The sequence below is a fragment of the Scyliorhinus torazame genome, chromosome 1 (genome assembly GCF_047496885.1).
Source record: "Scyliorhinus torazame isolate Kashiwa2021f chromosome 1, sScyTor2.1, whole genome shotgun sequence".
NCBI classification, from domain to species: Eukaryota; Metazoa; Chordata; class Chondrichthyes; order Carcharhiniformes; family Scyliorhinidae; genus Scyliorhinus; species Scyliorhinus torazame.
Window position 1 is genome coordinate 255796742 of NC_092707.1, and position 19742 is coordinate 255816483.

General features: G+C 43.3%; 1 protein-coding gene across 6 annotated transcripts in view; it reads left to right on the forward strand.

Annotated features, from left to right (window-relative positions):
- The window catches only part of stxbp5a (syntaxin binding protein 5a (tomosyn)), a 281041-nt gene that overhangs the window by 175161 nt on the left and 86138 nt on the right, over positions 1–19742 (forward strand). For all 6 annotated transcript variants that reach the window (XM_072504745.1, XM_072504763.1, XM_072504770.1 and 3 more), the window contains exons 12-16: positions 1822–1969; positions 3040–3107; positions 9547–9587; positions 13088–13308; positions 14750–14928. In XM_072504745.1, coding sequence (XP_072360846.1) covers positions 1822–1969; positions 3040–3107; positions 9547–9587; positions 13088–13308; positions 14750–14928 — 657 coding nt within the window. The remainder of the gene's footprint in view (positions 1–1821; positions 1970–3039; positions 3108–9546; positions 9588–13087; positions 13309–14749; positions 14929–19742) is intronic.

Genomic DNA, 19742 nt, shown 5'->3' on the forward strand with positions numbered 1-19742 from the left:
CCAGGACCAGGAGATGCATCCATGGATACTGAGGGAAGTGAGTGGAAATCGAGGGAGCACTGAGCACAATTTTCCAATCTTCCTTACACTCTGGGGTGGTCTTGGGCAGAAGATGGATAATTGCACGTCACACCCTTGTTCAAAAAAAAAAGTAAGAAGTTTAACATCAGTGTTTGTGAAGCTTTTGGAAACAGTAATTCAGGACAAAATTAGTAGTCCCTTGGGCAAATGCAAGTTAGTTAAGGAAAGCCAGCCTGGATTTACGAAGGAAAAATCATGTTTAACTAACTTGCCTCGAATTTTCTGATGAGATAACGGAGAGGGTTGATGAAGATAATGTTGTTGATGTGGTGTACATAGACTTCCAAAAGATATTTGATACAGTGCTGCACAACAGATTTGTGAGCAAAGTTCAAATTCATGGAATAAGAGGGATAGTGACAACATGGATACAAAATTGGCTGAGTGACAGGAACCAGTAGTGGTGAGCGGTTGTTTTTCTTTGGACGAAAGAAACATTAACCTGTGGAGTTCCCTAGGGGTCAATCAGTGTTTTAGGATCCTTGCTGTTCCTGATGTATATCAATGGCATTGACCTTATTATAAAGGCAACATTGTAAAATGTGGGTATGACACACGACTTGGCACCATTGTGAATTGCAGAGGATAGTGTAGAATTTCAAAAGGACATAGGTTTGTGGCAGATGAAATTTAATGCAGAGAAGTATGGAATAATTCACTTTGGCAGGAAGAAAGCAGACATGTATTATAAAATAAAGGGTGCAACTCTGAAGGGAGTGCATGATCAGAGCGATTTGGATGTCTATACAAACCATTGAAGATGGCAGGGCAGGTTGAGAACGTGGTGAATAAAACATATGGGATCCTGGGCAATATAAATAGGAGCATAGAGTGCAAAAAATAAAACATTGGTTCTGCTTCAACTGGAGTATTGCATCTAGTTCTGGACACCACACTTTAGACGAGGACATTAAGAGAGGGTGCAGAAAAGATTCACAAGAATGGTTCCAAGATATGAGCTATATGGATAGCTTGGAGAAAATGGGGATGATCTCCTTAGAGAAGACAGGGTTGAGAGGAGATTTGATGGGGGTTTTCAAAATCATGAGTCTGAACAGAATAGATAAGGAGAAACTATTCACGTTGATGGAAGAATTGCTAACCAGAGGGTACTAGTTTAAGGTAATTTGCAAAAGAAGCAATGATGACACTTCTTGGCGCAGTAAGTGGTTAAGATCAGGAATGCACTGAGCGTGATGAAGTCCGGTTCAGTCGTGGCATTTGGAAGGAAATTGGTCATTAACTGAAAAGGCCAAATGTACAGGCCTACTGAGAAAAGGCAGGGAGTGGCAATTGGTGAATTGTTGCTGCAGAGGACCAGGACAAACATGATGGGCCAAATGTCTTCCTTCTGCACTGTATCCACTGAAATTCTTTGATTCCAACATGGGCTTCATTTCTACCCATTTTATAGCTGAGAGGGGGATATTTTAAAGTGGCTGTCTGATAGGTGATCTTGAATCCTATTGTTATTACTAAAACTAAACAAAAATGGTTTGGAACAGAGTACAATACCCGTGTGTTTTGTTAAAAAATAATTAATACAAAGCAGTGAGTGCCTCAATCATTCATGGGCAACTCTTTGACAATATGCTCACTTCTATTACTGGGTATAATGACATAATCACTGTGTACACTCTTTCCCAATTTATGATTTAAGTTAATGGATTTACATGAGAAGTCTGTTGCCACTGCTTATTTTAAGGCTTTTAATGCATGTTGGTTTTTTTTGTCTTCCAGTTATCCTATATTTGAGAACCCATACCCCTTGGATATACATGAATCGCCTGTCACCTGTTGCGAGTATTTTGCTGACTGCCCTGTTGATTTAATTCCTGCACTTTATTCTGTTGGGGCAAAGCAGAAGCGGCAAGGATATAGCAAAAAGGTTTAGAATCTGTCTTTTGAAATATAAAAGCTAAGCTGTTTGTGCTCCTATGCATTTCCTCTGTATTTTCGGTCTCTCGCACGAATGTTTATGCAGAATTTTGTTGCTATTTAGCATATCATGTGCACCACACCGTTAAACTATTTCTCCTGGGAGAGTAATGTCTCTCTGCTCAGTGTGACCTCTTTGATCCTGTTGCTTACATGAATAGACATGCCTCTGTACTTTTGTTAATACTCCTATTTTCACAGTTCACATGTATTCAAAACTTCTCTTCATTGTCAAATGTTCTGTTTCTAAAATTAGATTGCTTTTAAATTGCATGATTTAAAATAGGATAGTGTGTTTACACCTAGTTATTTATGGCTTCCATTTCGAGAAAAATGTGGTATTTGAACAATACGTAGATTTTCATTGATACCTGCAAAACAGGAACAGCTATCCTGAAGCATTAACACGTTGACCATCTGCATGGCCTCCAGCACTTCATTTTACTTTTCTTTTTCTCCTTTCAGTGGTTTGTTATTCATTTTCGTAACAAGTCTCCAATGCAGCACCTTATCAAATGGGGTGAATCAGCTCCAGAGCTGCAGACTTCTATGTTTATATTTCAGTCATGGGTGTCTTCAGTGTGGTTTGATTTTGGGACTCCAGCCCTCCTACCATGTTTACAAATGTTTTAATTGGGTACAGTTTGAAGATAGAGAGGGAAGCAGAGAATTTGAATATCCCTGAAGATGTCAAACTATAATTAGGAAAGTTAATTGTGGAGGAACTAACCATTATTTGCTATTCTCCTTCAAACCAGGAGCTATTTGCTAGGGACCCCTTATTGGATTCTAGTTTTATTTGATCCATTGCTTAAATTTGAATTTGTGTTTGGAGACACTGTTTATGCAGTAGGCCACAGGCAGTTATTGGTGAGAAGTTCATGTTGTGTAGCTCTCTTGCCCACTAGGACTGTCCTAAATGCTTACCTGAATGTTTAGATAGTATGACTAGTGGCAAGCACACCTACTGAAAAGAAGATCTCTTCTGGTGTCCACATTTATTCTTATTTTGTCTTCTAGGAATGGCCCATCAATGGAGGTAATTGGGGTTTAGGCACCCAGAGTTACCCAGAGATAATTATTACAGGGTAAGTATGGAACAATCTGTCTCTGCCTGTCTTATTCAAGATATACCTTATTTTATATAATTTGAGGATAATCTGTTAAGTACAATTATGTTTTTTAAGTAGAAAGCACATGGTTTATATTTAAGAAAAGTGGTTTGAAACGGATACATGTTATATTTGTCTGTTATTTGGAGTCAGCTTGAGACCAATAAAAGTATGTGATATGTTAATGCTTATTCCAGTGAAAATTAAATGGCAGTATACCTTTTGTTTATCAAATTAGTTTTCCTTACATTTGCTGGAGTATACATTCTAAAATTATTTAATCTGTACAGCTCTAGCAGCTACGCTGAACCCAGCAAAGTTCAAAATCCATCGTCTTCAACTGTGAAACAGTGATTGTGTATGCTGTACATGATCAGATTTCCCATTGTACTGTTTATGTTAGTTCGGAATGTATCATTTGACAATGACAAAGATTGTAACATGAAATGAAACAATAGCAGACCATTTGTGGTATTTTGTTATGAGTCTCTGGATTAAACAAGGGGATGCTCAGGTTGAAGAGAGCAATTCTTGGTCAGTCAAAATATTTGGGAAGAGGTTCCTCTGAGGCTGATTTTTTTTTTGGGGGGGGCGGGATTCTGGGGAACTGTAAGCTACTTTGTGATGAACACAGACTTGCATAAAACAGTACAGGAAATCACTCATTGGGGCATTGATGAAGTTAGTTAGGGATTTGATGTTTACCGAGACACTGTTGCAGTCTAAGCATGGCAGAAGCTCATCCGTCACTGTGTATACAACTAGTTTACTGTAGAAATATATCATGCAATTGTTGCATGCCTTATTGATGGTGAAAGATTGTAGCTTTGTGTATATTTGTAGTAGTATTTTGCTTTGTTCACTTGAGATACAACCATGTTTGTTCTTCCTAAAAACTCTTTTTTTGATATAGTTATTTGTATTTTTATAGAAAACTCTGACTGTACCTCAAACTGATTTGTAGTATTCCCCTCTTCAGCAAATTCCTCTTTCCCAGTCATTTGGAATCATAGAATCTCTACAGTGCAGAAGGGGACCATTCACCCATCGAGTGTGCACCAACTCTCCGAAAGAACACCCTACCTAGCACTGTAACCCCGCCTAACCTTTTGGACATTAAGGAGAAATTTAGCATGGCCACTCCACCTACCCTGCATGTCTTTGGACTGTGGGAGGAAACCGGAGCACCCCGCGGCAACCCAGGGAGAATGTGCAAACTCCATACACACAGTCACCCAAGGCTGGGATTGAACCCCGGTCCCTGACGCTGTGATGCAGCAGTGCTAACCACTGTGCCGCCCCGATTTATGGATGAAAGATACGATTTGATTCCTTACTTCCCAGGATGAATTTACAGTTATTGTATTGACATTTTTCTTGCCGTGAAGCACTTGCCTTTCCTGTGTTCTCCCAGTTATAAGACCAGATTCAAAGGAATGAAGGATGAACTCAGCTGTATTTTGCTGTAAAGCATCTGTTGATATATGAAGTGAATCCTGAAGAAACAAAATGCATGACTGCCACTTAAAATGGGAATAGAAATGCGCAGCACGGTAGCATTGTGGATAGCACAATTGCTTCACAGCTCCAGGGTTCCAGGTTTGATTCCGGCTTGGGTCACTGTCTGTGCGGAGTCTGCACATCCTCCCCGTGTATGCGTGGGTTTCCTCCCACAGTCCAAAGATGTGCAGGTTACGTGGATTGGCCATGATAAATTGCCCTTAGTGTCCAAAATTGCCCTTAGTGTTGGGTGGGTTTACTGGGTTATGGGGCTAGGGTGGAGGTGTTGACCTTGGGTAGGGTGCTCTTTCCAAGAGCAGGTGCAGACTCGATGGGCCGAATGGCCTCCTGCACTGTAAATTCTATGATAATCTATGAGAAAGGGAAAATAAATTGCAAGCTCCAAGGAAAAGGAGCAAGGACACTGGAGGACATTAGGAATTTTAGCTCTTCTGAAACCTCACCGTTTCTTCATTTTGACCATTGCATTCTTTCCGATTCTGGCCCACCTCGCTTGTATTTTTAAGTTAATACCTGTCCCCATTCTTATTTTTGCACAACTAGCTGACCAGGTAGCACTTTCTTCTCAGAGTCTGAAAGTAGTGTGTTCAAGTCCCACTTCAAGATATGAGCACATATTTCAAGCTACCACTTCAGTGCAGCCCAAGTGAGTGCTGCATTGTTGGAGATGCTGTTTGAAATATCACCTGTCAGTCTTTTGTTGTAGTTTATGTTGAGTTCACTATTGTTGAAAAAAAAGGGAGACATACTATTGAAGCTTTCTGTTTTGCAGTCATCAGGACAGCAGATGAACCAACAGGAAATAGAGGCGCTGTCATGGAGAATGCAGCAGAGAGTAGTTAAATGTTAACTGCCAAGTCAGGCAGATCACCTTTGGTCAAGGCATTGCCATGGGGAATGAACCAGAGAATGGCAGTCCCCCAAGCATTTGTTTAGTTGGAAAGGGTGTAATACAAGATCTTGCTCCTTCTGTCTGCCAAGGGTAGGGCCCTGTGTATGAATATATGTGGTTTTTAGCACATTTAGCAGAATTCATAGCACAAATCAGGATTGTTCAGCAAGTGTTGTTCGATTGTGGAATCACATCTAATGTTGGATACTTATAAGTTTTGCATGCACCAGCTGGTTGGGTTTAGTCAGCACTTGTTACAAACATCCAACGGTCATGCTGTTTGATATGATCTTTCAGGTGCTGGGGTGTATGGCCTACATAACCTGGCACCTCACTTGCACAAAATTCATACACCATGTTACTCATTTGTGTGATAGGAAAAACATATTTTTGGCTTGACAGCAGCATCCTTTTATTGGAGAATACCACTTGTGTTGAAACTGCATAGTAATAGCTTTATCTGTTGCTGAGACACCTTACCCTTACAGGAATCTGAGACAGACTGGACACTTTTCAGGGCTAAATGATATAAATGAGCAATGATCTGATCAGGATAGTCATAATCCCGCAGGATAGTTTTAATGCACCATATTTTAGCACCCAGCTTGGCACGGTAAGCAAATTGCTCGGGACCTATTTATGAGCTTGCCAATAAGGCAAATCTTATATTGTGTGAAACTATGTATCCTCATGTGTACACTGACCAGTGAAGGTAGGCTTGTGGTAAACAATAGTGGGAAACTCATTGGCAGACTTCTCAACGAGCACATTGAGAAAAAGCAAGCCTGTTTACCTTCAGTAGCGAGAAAAAGAGCAGTCAATTTTAAGAGCAAGATGGAGGAATCAATGAAGGAACTAGCATTGATTTAAAAAGACAAGACGGCACCTGAGAAACCCCACTAGTGTAGGAGTGTTGAGAAGTGAGTTCTTTATTCTTTCAGAGTTGCATGGATGATTCTGAGTAAAATAAAATCCACACAAATCCCATGTTCAGCCATGGGATTGGTAGGAAATGGGTATAAAAATTGGAAATGCAAAGAACTTGAGTGGTGCAATATCAAACTAGGAAGGATGGGAGTCACGTTGTGAGCACAGGAGAGGCTGCATTTTCACAAGCTCCATCTCCACTCGTCTTTTAATGCCTTATTATATCCATTGCACATTCCATAATTTCCAGGGGGATATATGTTTTGTGCCAAGTCCCTAGCTGATCTTGGTCAGAGTTTGATGGTGAGGAGCCAAGTTGAATCAGAGCAAATCCTCGTTTGATTGGGATGGGGTAGGGCCCAGCTTGCAGTGGCGGGTTTGCTGGTGAGCAGGCATATGCCTCGGCAGTGCTGTGTGCATCTGGATGATGGACGTCACTGCGAATGATGTTCTGGATGATGATCTCAGCTTGGAGCAGGTTTTTTGTGCTCTCTTTGATAAACTGTGACGTATGCCAGTGCTGTGATTGATATCCTGTTGTCCTCTTGTGCTCCGGACGTCCCTTCTCGAAGATATTTATTAGGGACATCCTGAGAGGCGGAGTTATTTGATGTGCCTGAATACCCTTGGTTTATTGATTCTTAAGTGCACGAGGGTGTGGAGTTAAGTCAGGTCCTGTACTCTGGTTAGTATCCTGTTGCCCCCCGCATGGTCGGGCATGAATGAGCTTTGTCCTTGAGGGTGGGTGTGCACTGAAAGAACATGGACTTACGGTTATATCTTGGTCCTGTTTTAACCTGAGAACTTTTGCTCCTGGGAGCTCTCCCTTTTTTTTTTATAACGTCTTGTTTGATATATTGGGAAGCGCAGGCTATATACCAAATTTATGGCTGCTGGTCCTCTCTGTATGAATATGTGGAGTGATGATTGTACTGAACTGAGCCTGAGGCTTGGTTTATGTTGCGTTGTGTGGTATATATAAAACCATAGAACTGGGCATCTTCTTTGTATTTTTCTTTTTTTGTTATGGTGGGTTTTAAGAATCAGTGATTGGTTCCTGCAGGGGTACAGATGAGTCAGAGGGAGGGGGTTGCAGTGTGTCATTGGTGCTCTGGTGCTGTTGAAGCTAAGGGAGATCTGAGCGCGCCCGAACGTGTGACGTGAAATATTTATCCTGAACTCGTGGTCATTGCGAGAAATGGCCCTGTGGGAAGATGTGCACCATTTTATCTGCTTTCAAGGCAGTTATCCATCTCTCCCTCGTTCTCTGGTGGTGCATATAGAGGCACCAAATTGAGTCTAATGATTATACTGAACCAATTATATTGCTGTTCCCCTCTGTAGCTACATATGTTGAGACTTTTTTTTTGTTAAGCTGTATCATTCCTGTGATTTTGTTGTATTACTTGTTAAAATGAAAAACGTAAATAAAAATACTTCTATAAAAAAAGAATTTAAAAAAAAAAAAAATTCAGACGGCTTGTTGAGTGGAGCTGAAATTCCTCGTTTCTAAACTAACAGAGAGGGTCAGATTTTTTGGCACTAAAATAGGCCATAGCTCAGTTATACAACTGGGTAGGCATCTGGCAAATGAAATTGAAAATGACTAAATATCAAGAATTAGACACGAGTTTAAAAATTGAGGGCTGTATGGGGTTATTAACGGGTTTGAAGTGCAGAACTTTGCTGTTTTATTCCATGGAGGGTGGAATCCTTGTGTATACAGTTCTGTAGCTAATCCCAAGGAGGCAGACTTTGACCATGAGAAGAAACAGGGATCAACTGAATAATTCACATCAGCATGTAAATAACTAGAAAACGTAAAATAAGTTGGAGGTTTCTTTTGGAGAAACAGACTTGAGATGACCTTATTTCTTTCCAAGAATGTGCAGGGAATTGACAGAACTGACATTGTTGCCGTGGTGAAAGATTTAAATAGCTGGGGTACAAATTAAAAAGAAACTTGTGGAAATGTTTTTAAATCTAAATGGTGATATTGTATCCTATAAGTCAGTCAGCCGATGCAGATGGTGTAAGTCGGTTCAAGACAATTGAAGGCATTTTGGAAAAAGCAAATAGTCTCACCTCTGCTGAAGGAACAAGCTGCACCAAGTAAATACTAATTCCTCAAAATATTTTTCATTCAGTTCTGTTGCAAAATACCAATGACAACAAATAACTCAACAAAATTAGAAATTATGACCTTTTCTAGCAGGCACATGGCTGTTTCTGTGTAAAGCTTAATTGAACAGGCTCAAAAAAGATAATCTTGGTCAGCTTTTGAAAAGCTGTAGATTGACTTAATAATGCCCTGTTGTTTGGACGTGGAGAATGGTGGGTTAAGATTTTTTTTTTTTTTTTTTAACTCGTCTGCTCCATTAGCCATCCTGCAGAAAAGGTTGCAAAATGTTACATCTGACTTCAAAAAGCTTCACACATTTGCCCTGACTAAAACTCTTGTCCCAAAAATACAGGAACAGTGTCTCTGGTGTGTACAATTACAGCAGGGCTCAATTTGGACTAGTGGCAAGCTGAGTTTTGAATCGATAACCCTGCACGCCAGCTCTTTCACCTCCAGCACTTAACCATAATCTGTTCCCTGACATGTCTGATCTTTGTGCACTTAATAGGTAATAAGGAATTGTATGGCTGGGTTAATATCTTGGGATCCCTTTCCTAACAACATTGTGGAAGCACCATCAGCACAAGGACTGGGTTCATATATTCAGGGCCACTAGTGATGGACATTAAATATGACCTTGTCAGCAGCATCCATATTCTGAGCAGAAATAAAACAGAACAAGGATCTAACCAGCCTGAAAACATAGCCAGCTTGGTTTAACTCATTCTTAACTTCCTGATGTTAAATGCTCACTCTTTTAAGTGCTCACTCTTTTGAATGAGGTTGGCTCAGTTGGTTCAAAAAAATAATCTTTTGCATATAAGATAGGCAGGTGAGTCTACAGAAACTAGGTTGCAATGGTTCTAAAACTAATCTTCATGTACAAGTGCCATTATGCTTTTCAAACAAGTTGGACAAAATATTTAAACATATTTTTCCTTTGCCGCCTTTAGGCATGCAGATGGATCATTGAAGTTCTGGGATGCTTCAGCCAGTAAGTTATTAAAATTCCTTCAAATACCTAGGTGAAATGTTCTTCTCCAAGGGACAAAATATTGCAGTGTCTTGGAACACTTCCCTCATGGACATCATTGGAGGGAGTTGATATGACGACTGTATTTCTAGAATTAGACCCAAGTTATGATGTTACATGATGTGAGCTTGTCTTTCCCCTCCATGCAGGCAAGCCAGATTGTCTTCTGTTGCCATTTTTTTTTCATGTCTGTAATACGGTTTTAATCAAACCAAATTCATGCATATGTTTGGCAATACTATGGTTACATTTGCACATTGAATTGTTCATTGCGTCATGTAAAGTTTTAACGTCAAGGCCTCGGTCTGTCTGCAGAAACTGACTTCGACAGGGCTTTTTAACCTCAGAACAACTGACCAATGCTTCCAACTATATTTTTTCCTTAAACCAAGTGCACAATGCAAGGGAGCAGACTCAATGTCATGAAATTCTTCATAGGACCTGATTTAAATAAAAATTTGAAGGGAAGGCAACTTGTACTTACCTTCATCCTACTACTTCTGATTCCAAACAAAAAAGATTTGGGTTTAATTGCTGGAGTGGATTTATTTTTGATATTGAGACTATAGACAAGGAGAAAATAACCTTCCCATTGCAATTCATCTTCATAACATTCAACCAAGTTCAGGTGAAGGGTTTAGTTTCAGGTTATTGGGGAAAGCCCTCCACAAATAGGGTGTCAGACCATTATTTGGGGTGTGCAGAGAGGCAGCAGCTGTGGGATATGGAAAAAGCCCGCATGATTTTACATCCTTGTTCAGAGTATATGGAAGACAATCTCTTTTAAACGGTGAACATTTCCCTTTCACAGTTTTATGGTGACATACAAAAATTGATTGTTATTGACATCTGGGTCACGGTTGAACAGCCACGCTGCACCATTAAAGTAGTGCGCTGCGGCGCAACATGGCCGATAGAAGCTGGGAGATCCTGCTACAGGGATGTACCCAGCTCACGAGATCCAAAGCGATCTTGCAAGACATTGCGATGTGAATCCTGCCCACTGGTGGATCACTTTATCACTTTTTGGCAGATCCGCATATTACAGCAAGACAGCTAGCCCCACGATATATTTTTTTTTAACGCATTTTATTACAAACTTGTATCAAAGTAGGTTACAGCAAATAAACACCCCGGGAAACATACTTCCCAACAATCAGCTATACAATTTGTACAGATTTTTCTCCTTTTTCACCCCCCCCCCCCCCCCCCCCCCCCCCGCAAATCACCCACTCCCCTGCGATGAACAGCTTCTCAAACACGGTCACAAACATCCCCCACCTTTTCTCAAACTCCCAAGCTGAGCCTCTTAACTCATACTTTATCTTCTCTAACCGCAGGAAGTCGTACAGGTCACCCAACCTTCCTGCTACCCCCGGTGGCGATGCCGACCGCCACTCCAGCAAAATTTGTCGCCGTGCTATCAGAGATGCGAAGGTCATGACATCGGCCTTCCTCCTCTCCATGAGCTCCGGCTTCTCTGGAACCCCAAATATCGCCACCAAATGTCCGGGTCCATCTCCTCCTCCACTATCCTGGCTAAGACCGCAAACACTCCCACCCAGAATCTTACCAGTTTTTCGCAACCCCAAAACATGTGCGCATTCATGATTCACTGGCCCCCACCACACCTCTCACACTCATCTGCTATCCCCTGAAAGAACCCACTCATTCTCGCCTGAGTCATATGCACCCTGTGCACCACCTTAAACTGTATCAGGCTCATCCTTGCACAAGAGGAGGTCCCGTTTACCCTTCACAGCGCCTCACTCCATACTCCCCAATTGATCTCCATTCCCAACTCCGCTTCCCATTTCTCCTTTATCTTCACCACCCGCTCACCTCCCTGCTTAGCCTCACGATTTATGCAGTTTCCTGACATACCCATTTATCCCCTTTGCCTCAGAGACGTCAGGTGAGCGCCATTCAGTATTGGTCTCCACAAACGGGGACCAGATGGAATGGCATGCATAGGCGTCTCCCAGAGGATCGGAGACTCTCAGGTGTGTTATGGGCCAGGGTTTAGAGAACCCCAAAGTGTATCATGGAGTTCACCTGACCCACAACTTTTAATAGATTGTGGTATGGGGAGCACACGGCCCACTCTACAGGTGTGGTACAGCAGAAATGGAAAAGAAATTTTTAAAGCAAAACAATGTTTATCCTATGAACTCAAGTTAACCTTTTTGAAACATACAGTGAACATCTTAGCAACCATCAATTCAAATATAACCCCCAAAGAACACAACACTAAATAATCCTTAATAACTTCCCAAACAACATCCAGAAGACAAAAGAAACACCTTTCAACAGAAGCACATTAGGTTTACATTCACTACTGAGAACATTTATAATTCTGAATTCACCAAATGATCAAGAGATAGTCTTCTGATGGCAGGAGAACAGCAATACACCTGCTTGGTCTGGCTTCAGCTCCAACACTGAAAACGAAACAAAAACACACCCTGCAGCAAACAGCCTAAAACAAAAGTTAAAAGCTGACAGACAGCCCAGCTCCTCCACACTCTGACATCACTGCAGTAATAAACCCCCATTTCTTAAAGGTACTCTCACTACAGATATTTATATACACACCCTTTTATAAACACCCATTTCTTAAAGGTACTCTCACATGACAGGTGCATGCCCTTTGAGCAGGCACTACTGGTGCCACATGGGAATCCTTTCACTGCCAGCTGGCACCCTGGCACAGCCACCTTGGTGCCAGCCTGGCACTGCCAAGGGTAACCAGGTGGCACTGGTAGGGTACCAGGTTAGCACTGCCAAGGTGCTACGCTGGCATTTTTCACGCAGCAAAGATCGGGCCGGGGGTGCCTTGCGTGGTTGTTGGGGGGATGCGGCAGGTCTGCGTTGGAGCTTGTGGGGGTCAGGGGTCGTGTCGGGGGCTCCAGAGATTGGGACACCATTTTAAAATGGTGTCCCGATCTCGCACTACACGGAGGTGAGCGGAGCTGTGTGTGGCCTCGCGCACGTGTTCCTCACTGAGGCCCCTATCTAACCTGAGTGACATTTAATAGCGTTGTGTTACGCGGAGCTGCGAGCGCAAGGAAACACTCGGCCAAGCGTGCTCCCTATGGGACTTTGTTCCCATTTAGTTAAATCGCGCCCCTGATGTTTCTTCCAAAGTGAAAGTAGTTTCATTTGCCTTGTTGTCATTCCACAGCTAGTTATCCCCATCCAGGATACTGATCTGAAAGAATACTTAAACGCTTCTTAAACATTTAAATTTGGAAAACTGAAAAATTTGAGCACGTCCCAGAGCAGCTTTGGGTTCTTTGATACTTGCTGGCTGATCAATTATGTTATTTCTAGGACCAAGAATATTGTAGTCTCGTAGTGAGCAAGTGCTCAATATTCAATATGCATGAAGTTACTGTTAATTTGGGACAAATCTGTTACATGTTCTTAGTCTCCACATTTCCATTTGCCTCGCTTATTAGTAACGTTACAAGTTTTGTACAAGATGAAAACATCCAAGGTATTTGAAAAATCTCGGAATAAAGAGGAAAAACCAAACACAGACATTGTGGATGAAGACCCGTATGCCATTCAGATCATCACATGGTGTCCTGAAAGTAGAATGCTGTGTGTGGCAGGTGTATCAGCACATGTAATAGTTTACAAATTCAGCAGACAGGAAGTGACGACAGAGTCTATCCAGGTATGACCTACAGTTATTGAAGTGAACTTGCAAATATTGAATCCTTAACTGATGTAGTCATTATTTGATTATAGTTAAAGTAAATCGTAGCATAGAAAACAACCCAATTTTTCCAAAACAAGAAATCTTGCTTTTGCATATACTTGGTAAACCACATGTTATACTTGCCTTTGTAGTCGGTCTCAATTTTTCACATCACAAATGCAAGTTTTACTTACCGATATCATAACTGGGTGCAAGGGATCAAGTCAGCAATACAGGCTGCGGAGTGAAGATGTGTGGGAGTTTAAGACATGCCTATTCTGCATTGGATGACAACGACATTTTAAAATGGCAATCGCCAATATTCATTTCCCCGGAGCTCATGTTTATCCCTGGCGTACAAGTCAACCCCTATATTCCGAGGGTTTCTTTTAAGGCTTTTTCGGTCAACTTGTATACGCTGACATCTATGGTACAATAAACCTATGCATGTCAGCTTGTAACCCAGCAGCAGTCTTGAAGTTTGAAGGTAGTTCATAGTATCATCCAGGATAGAGTTCAGTCCATTTTGATTACTCTTGAGAGAACTGTCCAATCAATCCCATTCCCCTGTTCTTTCCCCCAAAGCTCTGCAGTTCTTTGCTTTTTCAAGTATATGCTCAATTCCATTTAGAAGTTACTCACCTTTCAGATCATACATATCTGATCATAACTTGCTGCAGAACATAAATTTTTCTCGCAACTGGTTCTTGTGCCAAATTATCATTTATCTGCCCCTCTGGTTACTGACCTGCCTGCCAGTGAATCCTACACATACCATTCATAATTTTATTAATATTAAATGGCATTGAAAATCACGCCAAGATGCAAAAATGGCAGTCTATCAGCAATAGGCCACAGAGAATCAAAGTAGTACATAGTACCCTGATGTGTTTGGCAGGATTTAATGTGGTAATTCTCCATCAGGAGTTGACATAATACTCTGAGCACTGAGGCCTGAGTTTGGGCATTCCAGCTTGCTGGATCTAAGTTTGCAAATGGTGAGAGCCCAAGGTCATGTAATGTTTATGTACAGTATCTTTGTTCTTCACAGCACTCAGTTTAGAACTTGTATTGTGAACGCTGCTGTTCTTCACTTAAATTGGGCTACGTTGCTGTGCTGACAATTAGCAGTGTTAAGTTACTTTTTACCATGATGCCTCAACAGCTGCATTCCATTACGGTGCTCATTGTGATGTAACTAAAATGACGTAATCATCTTTGTCTGTCGCAACACTGCACTTTATAACTGTTTAACCCGATAGTATGTTAATGCAAATTCAGTTAACTGAATTTTGAGTAATAAATATCATCTTGGTTGCTTCTGTCAAGTTAAAGTACTGTTTAGGTTCCTGGATATTGAAAGTGTAGATTACTACTATGCAATAGTGTTGCACCCATTATTCTCTCTCCTGGTCAGATGCTAGAAATACGATTGCATTACGAAATAAATGATCTGGAATCACCTGACACTGATCAAATACCATCGTTGGGGACATCATGCCAGGGGCCAAACTCTCAGACTGCAAACTCTCAGTCTCATCCCTCTACAAGCAGCAGCTCATCAGATGGTCTCCGCGATAATGTGCCCTGTCTTAAGTGAGTATTGATCCACCCAAGAAAATTAAGGTTGACCTTGATAAGTAAGTTTCTTTTTAAAATGCTTGCTTTTATATATTGTATTCCATGACTGAAGCGTTTTACAACCAATTCAACATTTTGACATAAAAGCAAAATACTGTGGATGCTGATGATCTGAAATAAAAACAGAAAATGCTGGAACAAAACTCAGCAGATCTAGCAGCAACTGAGTTAACATTTTGAGTCCAATACAACAACTCTTTGGAGCTCTCAGGCAGTTCCGAAATGTAGTCACTGCTGTGATGCAGAGAACGCAAATCATAATGAGAAAAATGACCACAGAATCTGCTCTAGGTTCTCTATTCTCTCTGGAGCTCCATAGTTGCTGTCTAATCTGTTTTTGTGATTTGATTTGTGACACGGCGATTAACTTCCCTGCTTCACTTTGCATTCGTGTCACAGGATCTTTTACTCCCACCTAGAGCAGATGAAGCCTCTGTTTGCTTTTCATTAGAAAGAGGATGCCTCTGACAGTGTAGCACTCCCTGGTTTTGGAACGTCGGCCTAGATTGTTGTGCTGAAGTAGGACTCAAACCCACAGGCTTTGTTGACTGGGACCCACGCTCCAGCAGTCGATTGATAGGCACAACACCTTTTAACTTTGAATCAAATCACATTTTGTTGAACAAAATATAAAATCCATTCACCACTACTACAAGAGAGATTCTATCATACACTGCATCGGAAGCACATAAATGATTCTACCTTCCTTCGCTACTACTACAGGTTCACCAGCATAGGTTAAACTGTTAATGTCACTGTCTGTGTGGAGTTTGCACGAACTCCATCTGTCTGCGTGGGTTTCCTCCGGGTGCTCCGGTTTCCTCCCACAAGTCCTGAAAGACGTGATTGTTAGGTGAATTTGACATTCTGAATTCTCCCTCAGCGTACCCGAACTGGCACCAGAATGTGGCGACTAGGGAATTTTCACAGTAACTTCATTGCAGTGTTAATGTAAGCCTACTTGTGACAGTAATAAAGATTATTATTACTTATTTAACTCCTAATAGTGAACTTGTGGAGGATGTCATTACTCCCATCACACTGGCCAGGTACAAGTGGTGATCAGACTCCCATCTTCAAGCTCGAGGTTTAGGGCTTCTTCCTTCTGCGATGTTGTTCCTCAAAGTTTCACTGATGAAATCTCTTTGTCTTTCCTTCATGTATAGATCTCACTAGCACTGATCTCATGCTTCCAGTCATGTGCTCACAGGATAGGACGAATTAATATTTATGTCTTTCTGGTCATGAATGCTCAAAGAGTCATGACTCACTCAGGGGCCGTATTTCTTCTTAGGAGCAGGACACACAGGAGCCTTGTCCAATCAGATACCGTGCTCACTCCCTGGCTACACTTCCTGTTCTTCACTGCTGTTTATGTTGCTTATGCTGATGCAGCCTGTTTAATCATCAGGCTTTGCTGGTGTCTTCACTTTGTTGTCAGGCTATAGTGTCTCTTTTAACTTGGCATATTTCCCAGTAGGCTTATGGTCAGGGCTGCACCTTCTGACTCTGAGGTAAGAGTGCTACTAATGGAGCTAATGTTGGCACACAGTAGAAATAGTGTAGATTGTAAAATATGCTAATGGTGTACGGTTTGCATTGGTGGTTCAGTGGTAGAATTCTCACCTGCCATGCGGGAGGTCTGGGTTTGGTTCCCGGCCAATGCAAGGCAACACTTTTGGTCGGCAGGGTAGCACAGTTGTTAGCACTATTGCTTCACAGCACCAGGGACCCGGGTTTGATTCCCAACTTGGGTCACTGTGGAGTCTGCACATTTTCCCCGTGCCTGCATGGGTTTCCTCCGGGGACTTCCTCCCACAAGTCCCAAAAGTCGTGCTTGTTAGGTAAATTGGACATTCTGAATTCTCCTTCAGCGTACCTGAACAGGCACCGCAGTGTGGCGACATGGGGATTTTCAGAGTAACTTCAGTGTTAATGTAAGCCTACTTGTGTCACTAGTAACGATTATTATTGTCACTATTTTCTGTTTGAGGACCACAAAGTGCTGTGATAATATCAGTCATTGCACTAACCTGCTACCCTTTTTCTGTGTCACTTTTTAAAAAATGTACTTTATTACAAACATGTATCAAAACAGGTGACAGCAACTATACACCCCGGGAAACATACTTCCCAATAATCAACTATATAGTCTGGACAGAGTTTTCGCCTTTTTCACGGCTCATCCTTGCACATCGATGCCGACCGGCCCGCCAGCAAAATGCGATGCGGTGCAATCAGAGAGACGAAGGCCACGACATGGTGGCGAAGGCCACGACATGGTGACGAAGGCCACGACATCGGCCTTCCTCCTCTAAATGAGCTCCGGCTTCTCTGAAACCCCCAAATATGGCCACCAAAGGGTCCAGGTCCACCTCCCCTCCACTATCCTGGCTAAGACCGCGAACACTCCCACCCAGAACCTTTCCAATTTTTCGCAACCCCAAAACATGTGCGCGTGATTTCCTGGCCCCCGCCCACACCTCTCTTACTCATCTGCCACCCCCTGAAAGAACCCACTCATTCTCGCCCGAGTTATATGCACCCTGTGCACCACCTAAAACTGTATCAGGCTCATCCTTGCACAAGAGGAGGCACGTTTACCCTCCGCAGTGCCTCACTCCATACTCCCCAATTGATCTCCCCTACCAACTCCGCTTCCCATTTCTCCTTGACCTTCATCACATGCTCGCCTCCATGCTCCCCCAGCCACTTGTATTTATCCCCAATTCTTCCCTCCCCTTCCACATCCGGAAGCATCAGTCGCTTCAGAGTGTATCCCGGCAACCTAGGGAACCCCCTCCAGATCTTTCGTGCAAAGTCCCTAACCTGCAAATACCTGAGCTCGCTCCCCTTGGCAGCTCTACTCTCTCCCTTAGCTCCTCCAACTGGTGAACCCTTCCTCCAAATACAGATCCCTCACCTTGACCAACTCCACTGCCCTCCACCTCCTGTATACGTTGTCTGTATCACAGTTATAGTGTGCTTTACATGCTCACTGTTCTCATAGTTTTTCGTCCTGGCTCAGATGCCAGCGCTCTCCCCTCTGCTTTATGCTGTGGGTTGAAACTTCAAACCAGAGACATGATCATGTAATCTGGGCTGACTTATCAAGTGAAGTAACGAGGGAGGACTACATTGTTGGAGTTGCTATCTTTAAGATTAAGCAGAGGCCCTGTTTGCCAAAAAGAATCATTATTCCTGTTTGCTTTTGCGGATCTTTGCAGTGTAAGAATTGCAAATTTAACAGCGAACACACTTCAGAAGTAAGACTTGCTTGTCAAGCACTTTGGGACATGCTGAACATGTGTAAGCAGAAATGGAAGATCTTTCGAGTTCAAAATCATCTCTCTTTCCCCCCCCCCCCCCAGCTGACGCTTACTCCTCTGCGAATAAATGGCTGCCACCTTCAGGCAAACCTCTCAAGGCGAACTTGACCCTGTCTAGGCCAAGAAAGCTCACCATGTCCATTAGCCATACCTCAGCCCTTGGGGCTTTGAGTCCCTCCATGCTAACCGTATTCGTCGCCGGGCTACCAGGGAAGCAAAGGCCAGAACGTCGGCCTCTCTTTCTTCCTGGACTCCGGGTCCTCCGAAACTCCAAACATTGCCACCTCAGGGCTCATTACCACCCCAGTTTTCAATACTCGGCACATGACATCTGCGAATCCCTGCCAATACCCCCAGAGTTTAGGGCATGACCAGGACATGTCTACATGGTTAGCCGGCCCTCCGGTGCATCTAGCACACTTGTCCTCCAGCCCGAAGAATTTGCTCATCCGGGCCACCGCCATGTGGGCCCGGTGCACGACCTTAAACTAGATCAGGCTGAGCCTGGCGCATGTTGCGGTCGTGTTTACTCTGCTCAGGGCCACCATCCTTCATCTCCCCCCCCCCCCCCCCCCCCCCCCCCCCACCACACACCTCCCCCAAGCTCCTCTTCTCACTTAAGCTTCAGGTCCTCGGTCTGCGTATCCTCAGCTCCCATTAGTTCCTTGTAGACATCTGAAACTCTCCCCTCTCCCCTAGAAACTACCCTGTCTTGCCTCCCCTTCGGCGGGAGATGTGGGCAGGACGGCACCTGGCTGCGTACAAAATCCCGCATCTGTAAGTATCTAAAGTCGTTCCCTCTCACCAGCCCAACCTTCTTCTCCAGCGCCCTCGTGCTCGGAAAGTTCCCTTCCAGGAACAGATCCCCTATCCTCACAATCCCCGCCCTCCTCCACAGTCGATACCCCCCCGTTCATGTTCCCCGGGGCAAATCGGTGGTTGCCGCAGATTGGGGTCCACACCGATGTTCTTACCTCCCCTACATGCCTCTTCCACTGTCCCCAGAGCCGAAGAGCCACCTATCGGGCTGGTGGAGTCCCGTGCCGGCGGAAGCGGCAGAGGCGCCGTGACCAGGGCTGCTAAGCTAGTGCCCCTGCACGAAGCAGCCTCCACCTGCTCCCAAACCGACACCGCACCCATCATCCATTTCCTTACCATCACTATGTTGGCCGCCCAGTAATAGTTGCTGAAGTTCAGCAACCCCAGCCCCCCTTCTCCTCTGTTCCTTTCAAGCATCACCCTCTTCACCCGCGGGGACTACCCTGCCCATACAAATCCCAGAATAATTTTATTCACCCTCTTAAAGAAGAACCGCGGGATAAAGATGGGGAGACACTGAAAAACAAACAAGAACCGCGGGAGAATCGTCATCTTAACAGTCAGCACCCTCCCCGCCAATGACAGCGGGAGCGCATCCCACCTCCGGATCTCCTCCCTCAC